This window comes from Oncorhynchus tshawytscha, linkage group LG32, assembly GCF_018296145.1.
Source record: "Oncorhynchus tshawytscha isolate Ot180627B linkage group LG32, Otsh_v2.0, whole genome shotgun sequence".
Taxonomy (NCBI): domain Eukaryota; kingdom Metazoa; phylum Chordata; class Actinopteri; order Salmoniformes; family Salmonidae; genus Oncorhynchus; species Oncorhynchus tshawytscha.
The window spans coordinates 15,448,544-15,465,856 of record NC_056460.1 but is presented as its reverse complement, the minus strand read 5'-3'; the positions used below and the strand labels follow the sequence as shown (position 1 = coordinate 15,465,856).

General features: G+C 42.1%; 1 protein-coding gene across 1 annotated transcript; it reads right to left on the bottom strand.

The window, feature by feature from the left end:
• Positions 1–35: 35 nt before the first annotated feature.
• On the bottom strand, positions 36–8,323 carry LOC112230248 (ras-related protein Rab-40C). Its single transcript, XM_024396465.2, has 6 exons — positions 7,644–8,323; positions 6,608–6,668; positions 6,456–6,516; positions 6,246–6,323; positions 4,699–4,921; positions 36–2,807 (listed from the first exon to the last, which is right to left on the bottom strand). The coding sequence occupies exons 1-6, from the start codon at positions 7,795–7,797 to the stop codon at positions 2,503–2,505; spliced, it is 882 nt and encodes a 293-aa protein (XP_024252233.1). The 5' UTR covers positions 7,798–8,323; the 3' UTR covers positions 36–2,502.
• Positions 8,324–17,313: the final 8,990 nt, after the last annotated feature.

Here is a 17,313-nt window from a genome sequence, read left to right as displayed (position 1 = left end):
AGTAATAAATCATTTTGAATAAAAAGGTACACCAGTTTAATTTCCATGGCAACTATGCAGCAACATTTATTTGCAAAACCGTTCATCATCCTTACAATCAACTCAGCAGCTTATACCACATACAGGTAGTGCTTATAATACCCTGAATAATGATTATTTTCCTTGACCTTTTATTTAATAAAAGGGTGTAGAAACAGAGAGAAATGTCATGCATTGGTTTTCATCTCTCTTGCAGTGAGCATAGGGAATGTCTCAGTGTAAATACATTCTAAGAATTTTGTCCTTTACAAAAATATAAGACAACAAAAAACAGAATATTATTTACAAACAAATGGGTATAAATAAAATGGTGAATATTAACTTTTTTTTATTAAGCCTGTATGGAATTTGCTTTATGTGGATAAATGTAAGTTTACTGGAGTCCAAAGTTAGTAAGTCACAAGTTAACATAACCACTCCTCAAAGTGATTCAGATGAAAGATATTTTAGCCCTTTGCGGCATCCCCCAAAAATCCTACTGATACTTCAAGATAAATCATGATACCGGTAAAAAGCCAGGCACATATTGGTTACTCACAGGGTCACTCAGGGCAAAGGGCCATGAATGAGCAAACAGACTTGGATCAACACACCATTGGCTCTCTGATCAGCATTAAAAGGTAGACTCAGCTAAATGGCATTGCCACGAGCAGCACGGCAGATATGGAGATGATCAAGATGCAAGACTTCACTCTCACACAGTATCTGTGTCCACTTCACACTGTTCACAGCCTGGTAGCCACGGGACAATAACAGCATAGAAGTAGAGCCTCACGCTTAGTTGTTATGGAAGTTCCCCCCCATGCGGTTTACTTTCTGCATCTACGTCATATTGCTGAGTATACCTTTAAACTGCAAAGTGAGGGAGAGCAATCTGATATTGCACCCATTACGGTATTCTGAAATGCAATCAGTGTAATCTACAATGACTCTTTGCTATAACAGCTTGACCCCATTTGCTTTTAAATCAATCATATGAGCACAGACCAGACTGGTGTTATACATTCTGGTGCCAAACAGGACAAGGACCCAAGTCAACAGACAGAAGAAGGCCAACAGATGGATGATCGGCAGGTAGCCTAGTGGTTAGAGCGTTGGACTAGTAACCGAAAGGTTGCAAGATCGAATTCCCGAGCTGACAAGGTCAAATCTGTCGTTCGACCCCTGAACAAGGCAGTTAACCCACTGTTCCTAGGCTGTCATTGAAAATAAGAATTTGTTCTTAACTAACCTTCCTAATAAAATCATTAAAACAGACACACACAAATACTTTGCCAGAGTGCAGAGAGCTAATAATACAATTTAAAAAATTAGCTGCAGTTTCAATATTTTACATTATCTATTTGTTGGCAAATCTGTGTGAGATTTGGAAAGAATAATCACTCAATGTGTTTCTGAGCCATATCAAACCAGGGTCATGTTCTGTAAGCAGCAAATAAAAATAAAAAAGAAACAAGAAAGGACAACATGAGCTTGTTCAAGAAAAAAAACCTCTCAAATTTTCGGTTTCCGCTGCAAAACATTTTCCATCGCATGCCCTAATGAACACGACCCAGACATAGGCTATAAGTATTGAAGAGGGACAAAGTCAACGGACAGGCATAATAAAACAATCCCAAACACAAACTCCCAAAACATTAAAGACAAATCACGTAAGAGGTCAGTGCAAAAAAAAATCAGCTGGAAAACAAGCCGACCTATTACCACGTATGTACAATAAGTCTTGACTTAAATATACCCAGTGAATCTGTTCAGAGTCCTCATACTCTCTTGTAGTGTTGACAGTAAGGTGAGTGATGAAGTCACAGCTTGAAGTCCAAGAGGCTGTATGGAGAGAAATAGTCATGTCTTTTTGTAGGCACTAACTCCGCCATGGTTCGATGAACAAAGCCTATGGGGAAAATGACTGTCGTTTTTAGATAAACACTGAAAATAAGGTCTGTGGTAAACACAGAGTTAGGAGATCTTGTACGTTTTGTTCTAGGAGATCATCTTCATCAGCTAAAGTCACTTTGTGAATTTTGAAGCATTTATGTAATAAAAAAAGCACATGAATAATGGTCATGTTAACTGACTGATATTATCTCATAGAACAAAGTGTACTGTAAAAGATCTCCTAAGCCTCTGTTAACCTCTGACCTTATTTTCAGTGTTTATCCCAAAACCCCATTCTTTCCCCATAGGAAAGGCTGAACGAACCAGAGGTAACTCACTTCCGGGTTTTAGGACTACAAGCTAGCGATCTCTACTGGTCACAGTGGGTGGTAGCTGTGGGTTTTAACGGCGACCCACAAGATGGCGATAGGGGACTATGAAAGAGTGAAAGCCATATTGGACTCCCTCACAGCTCTTACAGTTCCTGTTGTGCGTTTATGCATCTCCAAATTGGGAACCCTGAACGCCCCATACAGCGATAGCATTAGGGCCAATGGGAGGCCTCAGAAGTTCCTCCCTCGCCCCTCACTAGGTGATGTTACAGTTACTTTTGCTGCTACTAGTCTTGGGGGGTCTCGACGGCGGTTTAAAGGACTTGGAGCGTTTGAGACGGTTTCCCTTGCTGCTGCTGTTGTTGCCGCTCACGCCGCCACCCGCCGCATTGGTGGCCACGGAGTAGGAGCGTCCATGCATCATGACAGCATTCATTCCGTTGGCCATGGAGAAGGACTTGAGATGAGACTTGATGGCCACGGGGAGAGGCAGCTTGTCAATGAGGTGGACGGGGGTGCATGAGACGATGGAGCGGCAACACAGGTCCTGAAGGCTGAACACTGGTGGGGAGGGGGATGGACAGGGAAGGACATAGTCATGTTGTATTACATTCTATAACGGTATAGCAGAGGACATGACAACAATCTAGTTGTGTTGCTGGTTTATTTTGCAGGCGGGACAGCTGCTGTTGCGTCAATGACGAGGAGAGCCCAGTGCGCTTTGACCCATCAAATGAGAAGCCAGCAAGCAAGAGACAACCCCCTTTCATTATTCCAAATAAACTCAGCAAAAAAAGAAACGTCCTCTCACTGTCAACTGCGTTTATTTTCAGCAAAGTTAACATGTGTAAATATTTGTATGAACATAACAAGATTCAACAGCTGACATGCAAACTGAACAACTTCCACAGATATGTGACTAACAGAAATGGAATAATGTGTCCCTGAACAAAGGGGGGGTCAAAATCAAAAGTAACAGTCAGTATCTGGTGTGGCCACCAGCTGCATTAAGTACTGCAGTGCATCTCCTCCTCATGGACTGCACCAGATTTTCCCGTTCTTGCAGTGAGATATTACCCAACTCTTCCACCAAGGCACCTGCAAGTTCCCTGACATTTCTGGGGGGAATGGCCCTAGCCATCACCCTCTGATCCAACAGGTCCCAGACATGCTCAATGGGATTGAGATCCAGGCTCTTCGCTGGCAATGGCAGAACACTGACATTCCTGTCTTGCAAGGATTCACGCACAGAACGAGCAGTATGGCTGGTGACATTGTCATGCTGGAGGGTAATGTCAGGATGAGCTTGCAGGAAGGGTACGACATGAGGGAGGAGGATGTTTCCCTGTAACGCACAACGTTAAGATTGCCTGCAATGACAACAAGCTCAGTCCGGTGATGCTGTCACCCACCGCCCCAGTCCATGACGGACCCTCCACCTCCAAATTGATCCCACTCCAGAGTACAGGTTTCGGTGTAACGCTCATTCCTTCGACTAAGCGCAAATCTGATCATCACCCCTGGTGAGACAAAACCGCGATTCGTCAGTGAAGAGCACTTTTTGCCAGTCCTGTCTGGTCCAGTGACGATGGGATTGTAAGCAACGTTGTTGCCGGTGATGTCTGGTGAGGAACTGCCTTACAACAGGCCTACAAGCCCTCAGTCCTACCTCTCTCACGCTACAATGGACAGTCTGAGCCCTGATGGAGGGATTGTGTGTTCCTGGTGTACCTCGGGCAGTTGTTGCCACCCTGTACCTGTCCCGCAGGTGTGATGTACAGATGTACCGATCCCGTTCAGGTGTTGTTACATGTGGTCTGCCACTGCGAGGACGATCAGCTGTCCATCCTGTCTCCCTGTAGCGCTGTCTTAGGAGTCTCACAGTACGGACATTGTAATTTATTGCCCTGGCCACATCTGTAGTCCTCATGCCTACATTTGCAGCATGCCTAAGGCACGTTCACGCAGATGAGCAGGGACCCTGGCTATCTTACTTTTGGTGTTTTTCAGAGTCAGTAGAAAGGCCTCTTTAGTGTCCTACGTTTTCATAACTGTGACCTTAATTGCCTACCCCCTGTAAGCTGTTAGTGTCTAAATGTCCGTTCCACAGGTGCATGTTCATTAATTGTTTATGGTTCATTGAACAAGTATGCGAAACAGTGTTTAAACCCTTTACAATGAATTTCTGTGAAGTTATTTGGATTTTTACAAATTATCTTTGAAAGACAGGGTACTGAAAAAGGGACGTCTCTTTATTTGCTGAGTTTAGATATATTCCATATATCAATCAAATCAAAGAATTGAAGGGTAGCAACATAAAATAACAAACAAGCCCAAGTTTCCTCACACCAACAATAACCTTTGACCTTTCCCATTGTTTTAATGCACCCTAAGACTTCCCAACCCAAGACCCTACAGTGGCTGTAACTTTAGTCTTCCCTTGTCTCCTCACCTCGGTTTGGTCTCCAGAACTTCTCCATGCCGTGCCTCATCAGCACGATGCGCGACAGCTCCGTGAACGACTCGATGACGTTGAAGTTGCACAGAGGGCTGACCTCAAAGAAGGTCATGCCGTTCTTCTCGGCGTAGGCGCGGGCCTGCTCCGTGGGCACCTGCCTCTTATAGGCCAGGTGGAGCCGGTTGCCTACTAGGATGCGGGGCACCCCCGGGGCATGCTGGGGGAAAGGAGAGAAAGCAATAGGAGGATGATATTGAGAGAAGGGGATGTTTTGTTAACAACTCCCAGCTTGTTTACGATTCCTTGAATCAAATCACACACAAACCCTGTTCGAACAGGAAACACACTGGCCTTCTCAAAGCAGGAAAGGAAACAGGAAGAGCAGAAATCACCTTTATTCTGTAAATACATTTGCATGTCCAGGAATTTCTCTTGGTGAAATGGTGCTGCTACTAGGCCTATATGAAACCATCTTTAGACTACTCTTCACACACACACACACACCAAAAGTTAGGCACCAAACAGAATTTAAGGAACAGAATAACCAGAAGAAGAAAAAATAGATTTTAGATTCTGATTTAGCTTAGAATACATTTATCATTTACATTATACATTTATCTCTTTGAGAGGACTATCTATCCCTTTTTCCGGTGCTATCCAAATGTGTGCACAGACAAGGTACCATGATGTTAGCTAGCCAGCCAGGTAGCATGGCTAAACAAGGTTGTTTGTTATCAAACCAAAAACTTGCGGCCGCGAGTAGTTTAAAACGGCCGGCTACAATGGTTGAAAATATGATATAAAAATGTGCACCAATTCACGGGAGAAGGGAGAAGGTAGCTCCGGTAACATGGGGCATAACTTTTGAGTGGCTTTCAGTGTTGTAAAGACGCAAGCATGACTGTCACTTTGCTCTGTTTTTCCTCTCTGGCAGTGGCACTCAAGAGGCTGCGTGACAGAGAAGCCTAGTCAGACTGGCCCTGCTTGTTCTTACTGGAGAAATTAAACCATGCCGCTCCAATAACTAAACAAATGTAACAACAAACCTCATCACTGTCTGCACACCCCAGCTCGCCATCACGGCTTAATAACATTTATAAACTGATGGAGAACAGCTAATGGCTGGTTAGGGGATGTGGCTTGATGCTCACAGCTGTCGCACGTGACATTGGGTGAAGTACTCATTCTGATATGACGTCACACTCTTAACTCTGTTTAATATTCTATTTGTAGGACGCGTAAGGAAGCATTCTGTGCTCAGTCATTCATTTCTAAGGTTGTGGGATGTTTTGGTCGTGACTGACCTAAACCGTTTGCCAGAGGGGAGTCTTTTGATAACAACAGCAGATCCTCAGACTACAGCCTGCCCGCCTGGCAATAGCTCTACATGGCTAGTGATTCTACCATCTACAAACCGGTATGGTGGATTTCATTTGAGCTATTACTGCAGCATGATGAGGCAGATATGCTGTTTAGAATGAAGACTTGAGTCACATCGTCAGACGTGCAGTGTTAAATGATCCGTCAGCAAACTAGCTTACCTCATCGATCTCCCGGATCCAGCGGTCAATGCCATCAAAGGACCAGCCATTTGTGATATCATAAACTAGCAGGATTCCCTGTGGGTTGGGGGAGTGGGGGGACATGAACAAGCAATACATCTTTAATCAGTAAACAGCCCACTTGTCCCTGAATACACAGATGATATAGCCTAGAACCTGAAGCATTTGGAATTAAGGGGTCTAACCCACCTGTGCCCCACGTGAATATGACCGGAAGATTGTGCAGAATCGACCCTGTCCAGACGTATCCCTGTTGAACAAAGAATGACCCTGTTAGATTCCATTTAGCTTTCTGTCAATGAGTTTTCTACAAGTATTAGACAAGTATTTTCTACATGTACCACAACTCTAACTTGACTCTTCTCCCATCCAACAGGATTGTGGTAGTCTTGTAGTCAATCCCTGAGAAAACAAACATAATTATAGCAGACAGCCAGCCCAACCTTAACCTCAAACTACATGGGATTGATTTTTCATCAACAAGATTGATAGTTTAGGATGGAGAGTACAATGGCAAATGGCCAGTTTGATTCCATAGTTAAAAATAAACACTGACTAGTATGTTTATACTTCATATAATCCCTCTAGTGGTGTGGGGGCTGTGCTTTGGCAAAGTGGGTGGGGTTATATCCTTCCTGTTTGGCCCTGTCCGGGGGTGTCCTCAGATGGGGCCACAGTGTCTCCTGACCCCTCCTGTCTCAGCCTCCAGTATTTATGCTGCAGTAGTTTATGTGTTGGGGGGCTAGGGTCAGTTTGTTATATCTGGAGTACCTCTCCTGTCCTATTCGGTGTCCTGTGTGAATCTAAGTGTGCGTTCTCTAATTCTCTCTTTCTCTCTCTCTCAGAGGACCTGAGCCCTAGGACCATGCCCCAGGACTACCTGACATGATGACTCCTTGCTGTCCCCAGTCCACCTGGCCGTGCTGCTGCTCCAGTTTCAACTGACCTGAGCCCTTGGACCATGCCTCAGGACTACCTGACATGATGACTCCTTGCTGTCCCCAGTCCACCTGACCGTGCTGCTGCTCCAATTTCAACTGTTCTGCCTTATTATTATACAACCATGCTGGTCATTTATGAACATTTGAACATCTTGGCCATGTTCTGTTATAATCTCCACGCGGCACAGCCAGAAGAGGACTGGCCACCCCACATAGCCTGGTTCCTCTCTAGGTTTCTTCCTAGGTTTTGGCCTTTCTAGGGAGTTTTTCCTACCCACCGTGCTTCTACACCTGCATTGCTTGCTGTTTGGGGTTTTAGGCTGGGTTTCTGTACAGCACTTTGAGATATCAGCTGATGTACGAAGGGCTATATAAATACATTTGATTTGATATAATGTATACATTTGATGTATTCTAACTAGTTACATACACTCACCACTGCTGTAGGGATAGGGAGACTCTGCTGATCCGTCCTGCAGACTGTCTAGGATCTCTCCTTTCCCCACATCACTGTCTCCAACCAGCAAGAATTTCAGGAGGTAGTCGTAACTCTTGACAGGGCTGCCCTGTGTAGCCATCATCCCACGCATTGGTATCAAGTTAAGACCGAGTTTTGGAGATCCTCGACTGCGGGTGGGAGAAGTTGTGTGTGGAATGCCTTGTCGAACACTAAGGGCGAACGACGTTGTTTACTAGCTAAAGATGCTGTTAGCCACAGATAAATGAAGGTTACTAGCTAGCAGTGTCGCACACAACTAGCTACAAAATATACAATGAGCGTTGAGCACGAATTATCTCCAATTCCATTATGTTTTCTTTGAAAATCCATTACCTAGCTAACGTTAGTAACTTATGTGAAAGAAAAATACCCCGTGCTAACGTTAGCTACCTAAACTTGGTTACGAAAACATTAATTAATCTGGGCCATTCTGCCTCCAAAACCAAATGTCCTCTACAAGGTAAAACATTGTTTTTGAAATGTTAATTCAAAACGAAAATTGTACTTTATTTAAGAGTCCATAAATAACAATTAGTTGCCTTCGTGTGCGCGTCAGTAGCTAAGCAATGCAAATAACATCACCCAAGATTGTGCTTTTGCCAGCATCAACATCCGGTTTGCCGGTGCCTCTTCTTCTTTGATGAAGTTTAATAGCGCTTGGCATCCAATATATGTTGCATTACCGCCACCTGAGTTCTCCAGCAAAAAAAGAAGCGTCCTCTCACTGTCAACTGCGTTTATTTTCAGCAAACTTAATAAATATTTGTATGAACATAACAATATTCAACAACTGAGACATAAACCGAACAAGTTCCACATATAAGTGACTAACTTTAATGGAATAATGTGTCTTTGAACAAAGGGAGGGTAAAAATAAAAAGTAACAGTCAGTATCTGGTGTGGCCACCAGCTACATTAAGTACTGCAGTGCATCTCCTCCTCATGGACTGCACCAGATTTGCCAGTTATTGCTGTGAGATGTTACCCCACTCTTCCACCAAGGCACCTGCAAGTTCCCTGACATTTCTGGGGGGAATGGCCCTAGCCATGACACCACCCTACTCCACTATTTAAATATATTTAGTCCTACCTCAGGCCAATAACCTGAAAGGATGGGACACCACCACTTAACACACCCTGTAACTCTTCAGATGTCAAGTCTCGCACACCCAAATACTTCAACAACCAATTTTTTTCTGCGACTTTCGTTCCATCCCTGCAGAACAGTTGATAACCAATGCTATAAATTATAAAGATCCAATCTTACTAAAACATATATCACTTGTTGGCCTATCCCTCTGTACTGGTACAGATCTACTACTCTCAGCACTCCTCTCAGGATCCCTCCCTCTTGACCCATCTTCCTCTACTTTCTTCACTAGCTCAGCATATGACAACTTCTGCATTACTCTAACCCTGGAAACCTCAACCTGCCTCGCACGAGACATTTCTGATCCCCAGCCCCATGGGCACCCCTACAATTAACACATACAGTTGAAGTCGGAAGTTTACATACAAATTAGCCAAATACATTTAAACTCAGTTTCTCACAATTGCTGACATTTAATCCTTGTAAAAATGCCATAGGTCAGTTAGGATCACCACTTTATTTTAAGAATGTGAAATGTCAGAATAAGAGTTGAGAGAAGTGTTTATTTATTTCATCACATTCCCAGTGGGTCAGAAGTTTACATACACTCAATTAGAATTTGGTAGCATTGCCTTTAAATTGTTTAATTTGGGTCAAATGTTTCAGGTAGCCTTCCAGGAGCTTCCCACAATAAGTTGGTTTTGAAGGTAGGCCTTGAAATTCATCCACAGGTACACCTCCTATTGATTCAAATTATGTCAATTAGCTAATCAGAAGCTTCTAAAGCCATGACATAATTTTCTGGAATTTTCCAAGTTGTTTAAAGGCACAGTCAATTTAGTGTATGTAAACTTCTGACCCACTGGAATTGTGATACAGTGAGTTTTGAAATAAATGTAAACAATTGTTGGTAAACAATTGTTGGAAAAAAGACTTATGTCATGCACAAAGTAGATGTCCTAACCGACTTTCCAAAATTATAGTTTGTTAACAAGAAATTTGTGTGGTTGAAAAACAAGTTTTAATTACTCCAACCTAAGTGTATGTAAACTTCCTACTTCAAGTGTACCACTACTTTCTCCAATGCTACACATTCCTTTGTCTCATGCCCTTCTGGTCACTTCTCACACCTAGGAACCTCCCTCCTACACACTGCTGCCACATGCCCATATGCTTGACACCTGTAACAACGTAATGTATTCGGCACAAAAGTTCCTACAGGATAACTTATATATCCTTACATCCAGTTTGCCGGTTTTCTTCTTCTTCTTTTTCTTTTTTTCTTCTTCTTCTCTAGTATAATGGCGTTCGCAACCATTTGATTTGCATAAAGCTATCTACTGCGCGGGTGGATAATAAGGATCCCTAAAAGGAAACAAAGTGGGGTGAAAAAAATCATACAAACTATCACTTTTTTTAAACTAAACAAAATCCCCCTGCTTTTCTATCCTATTCAACTATTGTACATATACTATTCTATCCCATGTATACTACATATTCTATTCATATACTGTCCATAATATTTATACATCCCATCATGTATTTATTGGTAGTCCTAATATTTAAATATTTCTTAATTCCATTCTTTAACTTTTTAGATTTGTGTTTATTGTCGTGTATTTGTATTGTAAGAAATTACTGCACTGTTGGAGCTAGGAACACAATCATTTCGCTACATCCACAATAACAACTGCTAAATATGTGACAGATACAAGTTCATTTGAATAGCTAGTTTTGTTTCCATTCTTTGATTTCACCATGTTCCACTCATTGTCACACACTTCACTTGCCGTACTTTCAGATTCAAGCAACAATTCCATGGATGCTTTGGCCAAGACTTCTTCTTCTTCTCGTACTGTATATAAATCCATGCACCAAGACGCAATTCGATGCGCAGTACAATTACTGTTGAAGAAATATCCCCTTTATAATAAAACTATAACAACATTTGCGATGTGGCGTAGGCTACAGTTGAGCTGAGGTGTTTTTAGGATTTTCACACATGGGGAACATTATAGGCTACAGTAGGCTACTAAATAACATTTCCAATGGCACACTGACTCACCTAATAATGAAGACGAAGCCATATGTTACTACTCACGGTGATGGCCGATGCACAAGTCTTGGCAATAGCCTGTCTCAAGATGAGGTCACCTACTTTGAAAAACAGTGCTGCTGTTTGCAAAATAACGGGAGTTGTTGAGAAACATGTTTTACTATTGGTACTACAGACAGGTTAGTCTTCTCTTGTCAGAAGTAGGAATTTGCTTTCCAAACAGTACGTTTTTTCTATTTTTAAATTTGCAAAAGGCAAACAGCTATACCCAACCATAGAAATATAATCCACAGATGGCAGTTCCCATTCAAGTCAGGACTGGCAGCCATTGCTAGTGTACCCATGAGATGAATAGTCAAGTTGCCAGGGTAAGAGGTTCCATAACCCTTCTATGGATTATATGTCGATAGCCCCGATGCAACAAGACGTATACAGTGCATTCTGAAAGTTTTCAGACCCCTTGACTTTTTCCACATTTTGTTACGTTACAGTCTTATTCTAAAATTGATCAAATTATTTCCCCCCCCCCTCAACAATTTACACACAATACCCCATAATGATAAAGCAAAAACTGTTTTTTTGCCATTTTTGCCAATTTATAAAAAATAAAAAAAAACGAAATACCTTATTTTCATAAAGTATTCAGACCCTTTGCTATGAGACTCGAAATTGAGCTCAGGTGCATCCTGTTTCCATTGATCATTCTTGAGATGTCTCTACAACTTGATTGGAGTCCACCTGTGGTCAACTCAATTGATTGGACATGATTTGGAAAGGCACACACCTGTCAACATAAGGTCCCATAGTTGATGTGCATGTCATAGCAAAAACCAAGCCATGAGGTCGAAGGAGTTGTCCATAGAGCTCCGAGACAGGATCGTGTCGAGGCACAGATCTGGGGAAGGACATAGCTCCAGAGTTCCTCTGTGGAGATGGGAGAACCTTCCAGAAGGACAATCATCTCTGCAGCACTCCACCAATCAGGCCTTTATGGTAGAGTAGCCAGACGGAAGCCACTCCTCAGTAAAAGGCACAAAACCCGCTTGGAGTTTGCCAAAAGGCACCTAAAGACTCTGACCACGAGAAACAAGATTCTCTGGTCAGATGAAATCAAGATTTAACTATTTGGCATGAGTGCCAAGCGTCACATCTGGACCATCCTTATGGTGAAGCATGGTGGTGGCAGCATCATGCTGTGGGGATGTTTTTCAGTGGCAAGGACTGGGAGACTAGTCAGGATAGAGGGAAAGATGAATGGAGCAAAATACAGAGAACCTTGATGAAAACCTGCTCCAGAGCGCTCAGGACCTCAGACTGGGGCAAAGGTTTAGCTTCCAACAGGACAATGTCCCTAAGCACACAGCCAAGACAATACAGGAGTGGCTTCAGGACAAGTCTCTGAATGTCCTTGAGTGGCCCAGCCAGAGCCCGGACTTGAACCCGATCGAAACTCTCTGGAGAGACCTGAAAATAGCTGTGCAGCAACACTCCCCATCCAACCTGACAGAGCTTGACAGGATCTGCAGAGAAGAATAGGAGAAACTCCCCAAATACAGGTGTGCCAAGCTTGTAATGTCATACCCAAGAAAATTCGAGGCTGTAATCACTGCCAAAGGTGCTTCAACAAAGTACTGAATAAAGGGTCTGAATACTACTGCAAATGTGATATTTCATTTTTAAACATTTTCATAAATTAGCAAAAAAATGTTATTATGGGGTATTGTGTGTAGATTGATGAGGAAAAAAATACCACTTAATCCATTTTAGAATAAGGCTGTAACGTAACAAAACGTGGAAAAAGTGAAGGGGTCTGAATACTTTCTGAATACACTGTATACGCTCAGACCAGTCCAATCTCTTTTTTTTCCTGACCCCCGAATAGTGGAACCAACTGAGCTAGGACAGCAGAGTCCCTACCCATCTCCTGAAAACATCTGAAAACCTACCTCTTCAAACAGTATCTTAAAAGGATCCACCCCCTTTTTTTATTTTAATTTCACCTAAAATGACATACCCAAATCTAACTGCCTGTAGCTCAGGTCCTGAAGCAAGGATATGCATATTCTTGATACCATTTGAAAGGAAACACCTTGAAGTTTGTGGAAATGTGAAATGAATGTAGGAGAATATAACGCAATAGATCTGGTAAAAGATAATACAAAGAAAAAAACAACCATTATTTTGTATTTTTTTTTGTACCGTCATCTTTGAAATTCAAAAGAAAGGCCATAATGTATTATTCCAGTTAAGTTGCTATCTAGATTTTGGCCACTAGATGGCAGCAGTGTATGTGCAAAGGTTTAGACTGATATTAGTATGTTCCAGAGATTTCTGTAAGTCTTTAGCTGACACTCTACGATTCTTCTTAACCTCATTGAGCATTCTGCACTGTGCTCTTGCAGTCATCTTTGCAGGACGTCCATTCCTAGGGAGAGTAGCAACAGTGCTGAACATTCTCCATTTACAGACGATTTGTCTTACAGTGGACTGATGAACATCAAGGCTAACACTTTCCAGATTTATGCAAGTCAACAATTCTTAATCTTAGGTCTTCTGAGATCTATTTTGTTCGAGGCATGGCTCACATAAGGTCATGCTTCTTGTGAATAGCAAACTCACATTTTATGAGTGTTTTTTTCTAGGGCAAGGCAGCTCTAACCAACATCTCCAATCTCGTCTCATTGATTGGACTCCAAGTTAGCTGACTTCTGACTCAAAATAGCTTTTAGAGAAGCCATTAGCCTATGGGGTTCTGTATGTTAATAAGATGAATGCACTAACTGTAAGTCGCTCTGGAAAAGAGCATCTGCTAAATGACAAAAATGTGAAAAATGTTAAATGTTGGTAATTCAGCCCCAGTAAACCCCTCATTAATCTGTCCCTGCTCCGGCCTTCCCTGGGAAATGTTTTAGTCCCAGCATCCACAATAATGTCCATCTTCCTGGACTTTCCCTCCACTTTAGCCGTGCCATTGATCACCATTGCAATACAAATCAGGTCACGAAAACATCCAGCCAACTTGACACAACTGTGGGAAGCATTGGAGTCAACATGGGCCAGCATCCTTGTGAAATGCTTTTGACACCTCGTAGAGTCCATGCCCTGACGATTGAGGCTGTTCTGAGGGCAAAGGGGGTGCAACTGAACTTCAGAAACTGTTGCAGATGCACCTCCGCCGACTTCAGTCCTGCATCACCGCTTGACAAAGCCATAGACTGTTCTCTCTGCTACTGCACGACAAGGGGTACCAGGGTGCCAAGTCTGGAACCAACAGGACCCTGAACAGCTTCTACCCCAAGCCATAAAACTGCTAATCAAGACTGCTAAATAGCTAATCAAATGGCTAACCGGACACACACACAAAACATGTACACAAATGCATATTGACGCTACACACACACACACACACATGCACGCACGCACGCACACACACACACACACACACACACACACACACACACACACACACACACACACACACACACACACACACACACACACACACACACACACACACACACACACACACATACATACACACACACACACACACACACACACACACACACACACACACACACACACTTTTACACACACCACATATGCTGCTGCTGTCTATTATCTATTATGTTGTCTAGTCACTTTACCCCTATCTATATATACAGTTGAAGTCGGAAGTTTACATACACTTAGGTTGGAGTTATTAAAACTCATTTTTCAACCTCTCCACAAATTTCTTGTTAACAAACTATAGTTTTGGAAAGTCGGTTAGGATATCTACTTTGTTCTTGACACAAGTAATTTTTTAAACAATTGTTTAGAGACAGATTATTTCACTTATAATTTCATTGTATCACAATTCAAGTGGGTCAGAAGTTCACATACCCTAAGTTTACATACACTAAGGTGCCTTTAAAAAGAATGGACAATTCCAGAAAATTATGTCATGGCTTTAGAAGCTTCTGATAGGCTAATTGTCATCATTTGAGTCAATTGGAGGTGTACCTGTGTATGTATTTCAAAGCCTACCTTCAAACTCAGTGCCTCTTTGCTTGACATCATGGGAAAATCAAAAGAAATCATCCAAGACCTCAGGAAAAAAATTGTAGACCTCCACAAGTCTGATTCATCCTTGGGAGCAATTTCCAAACACCTGAAGGTACAAACAATAGTACGCAAGTATTAACACCATGGGACCACACAGCCGTCACACCGCTCAGGAAGGAGACGCGTTATCTCCTAGAGATGAATGTACTTTGGTGCGAAAAGTGCAAATAAATCACAGAACAACAGAAAAGGACCTTGTGAAGATGCTGGAGGAAACAGGTACAAAATTATCTATATCCACAGTAAAACGAGTCCTATATCGACAACAAGGAAGAAGCACTGCTCCAAAACTGCCATAAAAAAAGTCAGACTACGGTTTGCAACTGCACATGGGGACAAAGATCGTACTTTTTGGAGAAATGTCCTCTGGTCTGATGAAACAAAAGTAGAACTGTTTGTCCATAGTTATGTTTGGAGGAAAAAGCAGGATGCTTGCAAGCCGAAGAACACCATCCCAACCGTGAAGCACGGGGGTGGCAGCATCATGTTGTGGGGTGCTTTGCTGCAGCAGGGACTGGTGCACTTCACAAAATAGATGGTATCATGAGGTAGGAAATGTATGTGGATATATTGAAGCAACATCTCAAGACATCAGTCAGGAAGTTAAAGCTTGGTCGCAAATGGGTCTTCCAAATGGACATTGACCCCAAGCATACTTCCAAAGTTGTGACAAAATGGCTTAAGGACAACCTAGTCAAGGTATTGGAGTGGCCATCACAAAGCCCTGACCTCAATCACACAGAAAATTTGTGAGCAGAACTGAAAAAGCGTGTGCGAGCAAGGAGGCCTACAAACCTGACTCAGTTACACCAGCTCTGTCAGGAGGTATGTTCCAGAATTCACCCAACTGATTGTGGGAAGCTCCTGGAAGGCTACCTGAAACGTTTGACCGAAGTTAAACAATTTAAAGGCAATGCTACCATATTTTAACTGAGTGTATGTAAACTTCTGACCCACTGGGAATGTGATGAAAGAAATCAAATCTGAAATGAATCATTCTCTCTGCTATTATTCTTATATTTCACATTCTTAAAATTAAGTGGTGTTCCTGACTGACCTAAAACATGGCATTTTTACAATGATTAAATGTCAGGAATTGTGAGAAACTGAGTTTAAATGTACTTGGCTAAGGTATGTGTAAACTTCTGACTTCAACTGTACATAGCTACCTCAGTTACCTCGTACCCCTGCACATCGATTAGGTACTGGTACTCCCTCTATATACTGTATAATGTTATTTTTACTCGTTATTGTTATTCACTGTGCATTTATACCTCAAGCCACTATTTCTATATATTTTTTTTCTTCTACTAGAGTCCAGTTGGGGGCGGTAATGAAACATATTGGATGACAACCGCCATTAAACCCCACCGAAGAAGACAATGAAGAAGAAGAGAGCGCCTTCTCTGTGAAGTGTGCGATAACTAAATTCGATGTAAACAATGTAATTTAAAAAAACTTTGGCAAAGGGTCACATCTACAAAACGTAGTGTACTCTGTTCATAACAGATCATAGTTTTGGGAACAGAAAACTGAATTGAGATCGGGCTTTTCTTTGATGAGAAAATCAGCCAAATGTCGGCCCAGTTCCATCTCGCTCCCACTGCCGGCCACTTGGCCTCCTCTCCCCACCAAGCGGAAATTCCAACCAGATGCTTAAGATTTTATGGTGAAACATCTGGCTCCTTGTTCTCTCTGTGACGCAACATTGTGGCACCATTGAGGCCATCTCATCTCCATTTTGAAGTAGCCCATTTTCTTCTTCTACTACTTCTTTGAGTTGGTAAACAAACTGAAAGGGTGCACACTGCCACCTGGAGTGTATTGTCTGAACAGGTATAAAGCCAAGGTTGACGATTTACTTCTTCCAGCAGTTGGGTCATTCCACGAAATGAGTGCCATTTGCTTCCGTTTGATATTTTAAGTAGGGTGAAAATTGTGCACCAATATTGAATTTTAAAAGCCTGTTATATTAATTGAAATGCCCTTTATATTTATATAGACCACATGGATCATTTAATATGGATAATTACTTGCTAAAGTGCCAAAATTCCTAATTTTGACATGAGACTGTGCACCCTCTGACTTCTATGAAAGATTTTAAGATACTGTTTGAGGAGGTAGGGTTTCAGATGTTTTCGGAAGATGTGTAGGGACTCTGCTGTCCTAGAGTCCATCATCATTGTAAAGCCCTAGTTATTTTGTTGCTTTGACAAATTAATTTCTGAAGATTATTTATCATTTAATGTGATTTAATATGTATCTGTCCCTCATTTTAAGGTCAACTCTGAACTGAGCTTTTAAACGTAGGCAAACAATTTATTTTAAAGTATTTATTTCAGAAGAAACATTTA

What these genes read in the sequence shown, in the direction of transcription:
- LOC112230248 (XM_024396465.2), bottom strand. Translation starts at nt 7,797, where the DNA reads ATGCGTGGGATGATGGCTACACAGGGCAGCCCTGTCAAGAGTTACGAC. An exon ending in AGAGTCAAGTTAGAGTTGTG is followed by an intron (nt 6,517 to 6,607) that starts GTACATGTAGAA and finishes TTTGTTCAACAG; the next exon opens with GGATACGTCTGGACAGGGTC. An exon ending in GTTCTGGAGACCAAACCGAG is followed by an intron (nt 2,808 to 4,698) that starts GTGAGGAGACAA and finishes CCTCCCCACCAG; the next exon opens with TGTTCAGCCTTCAGGACCTG.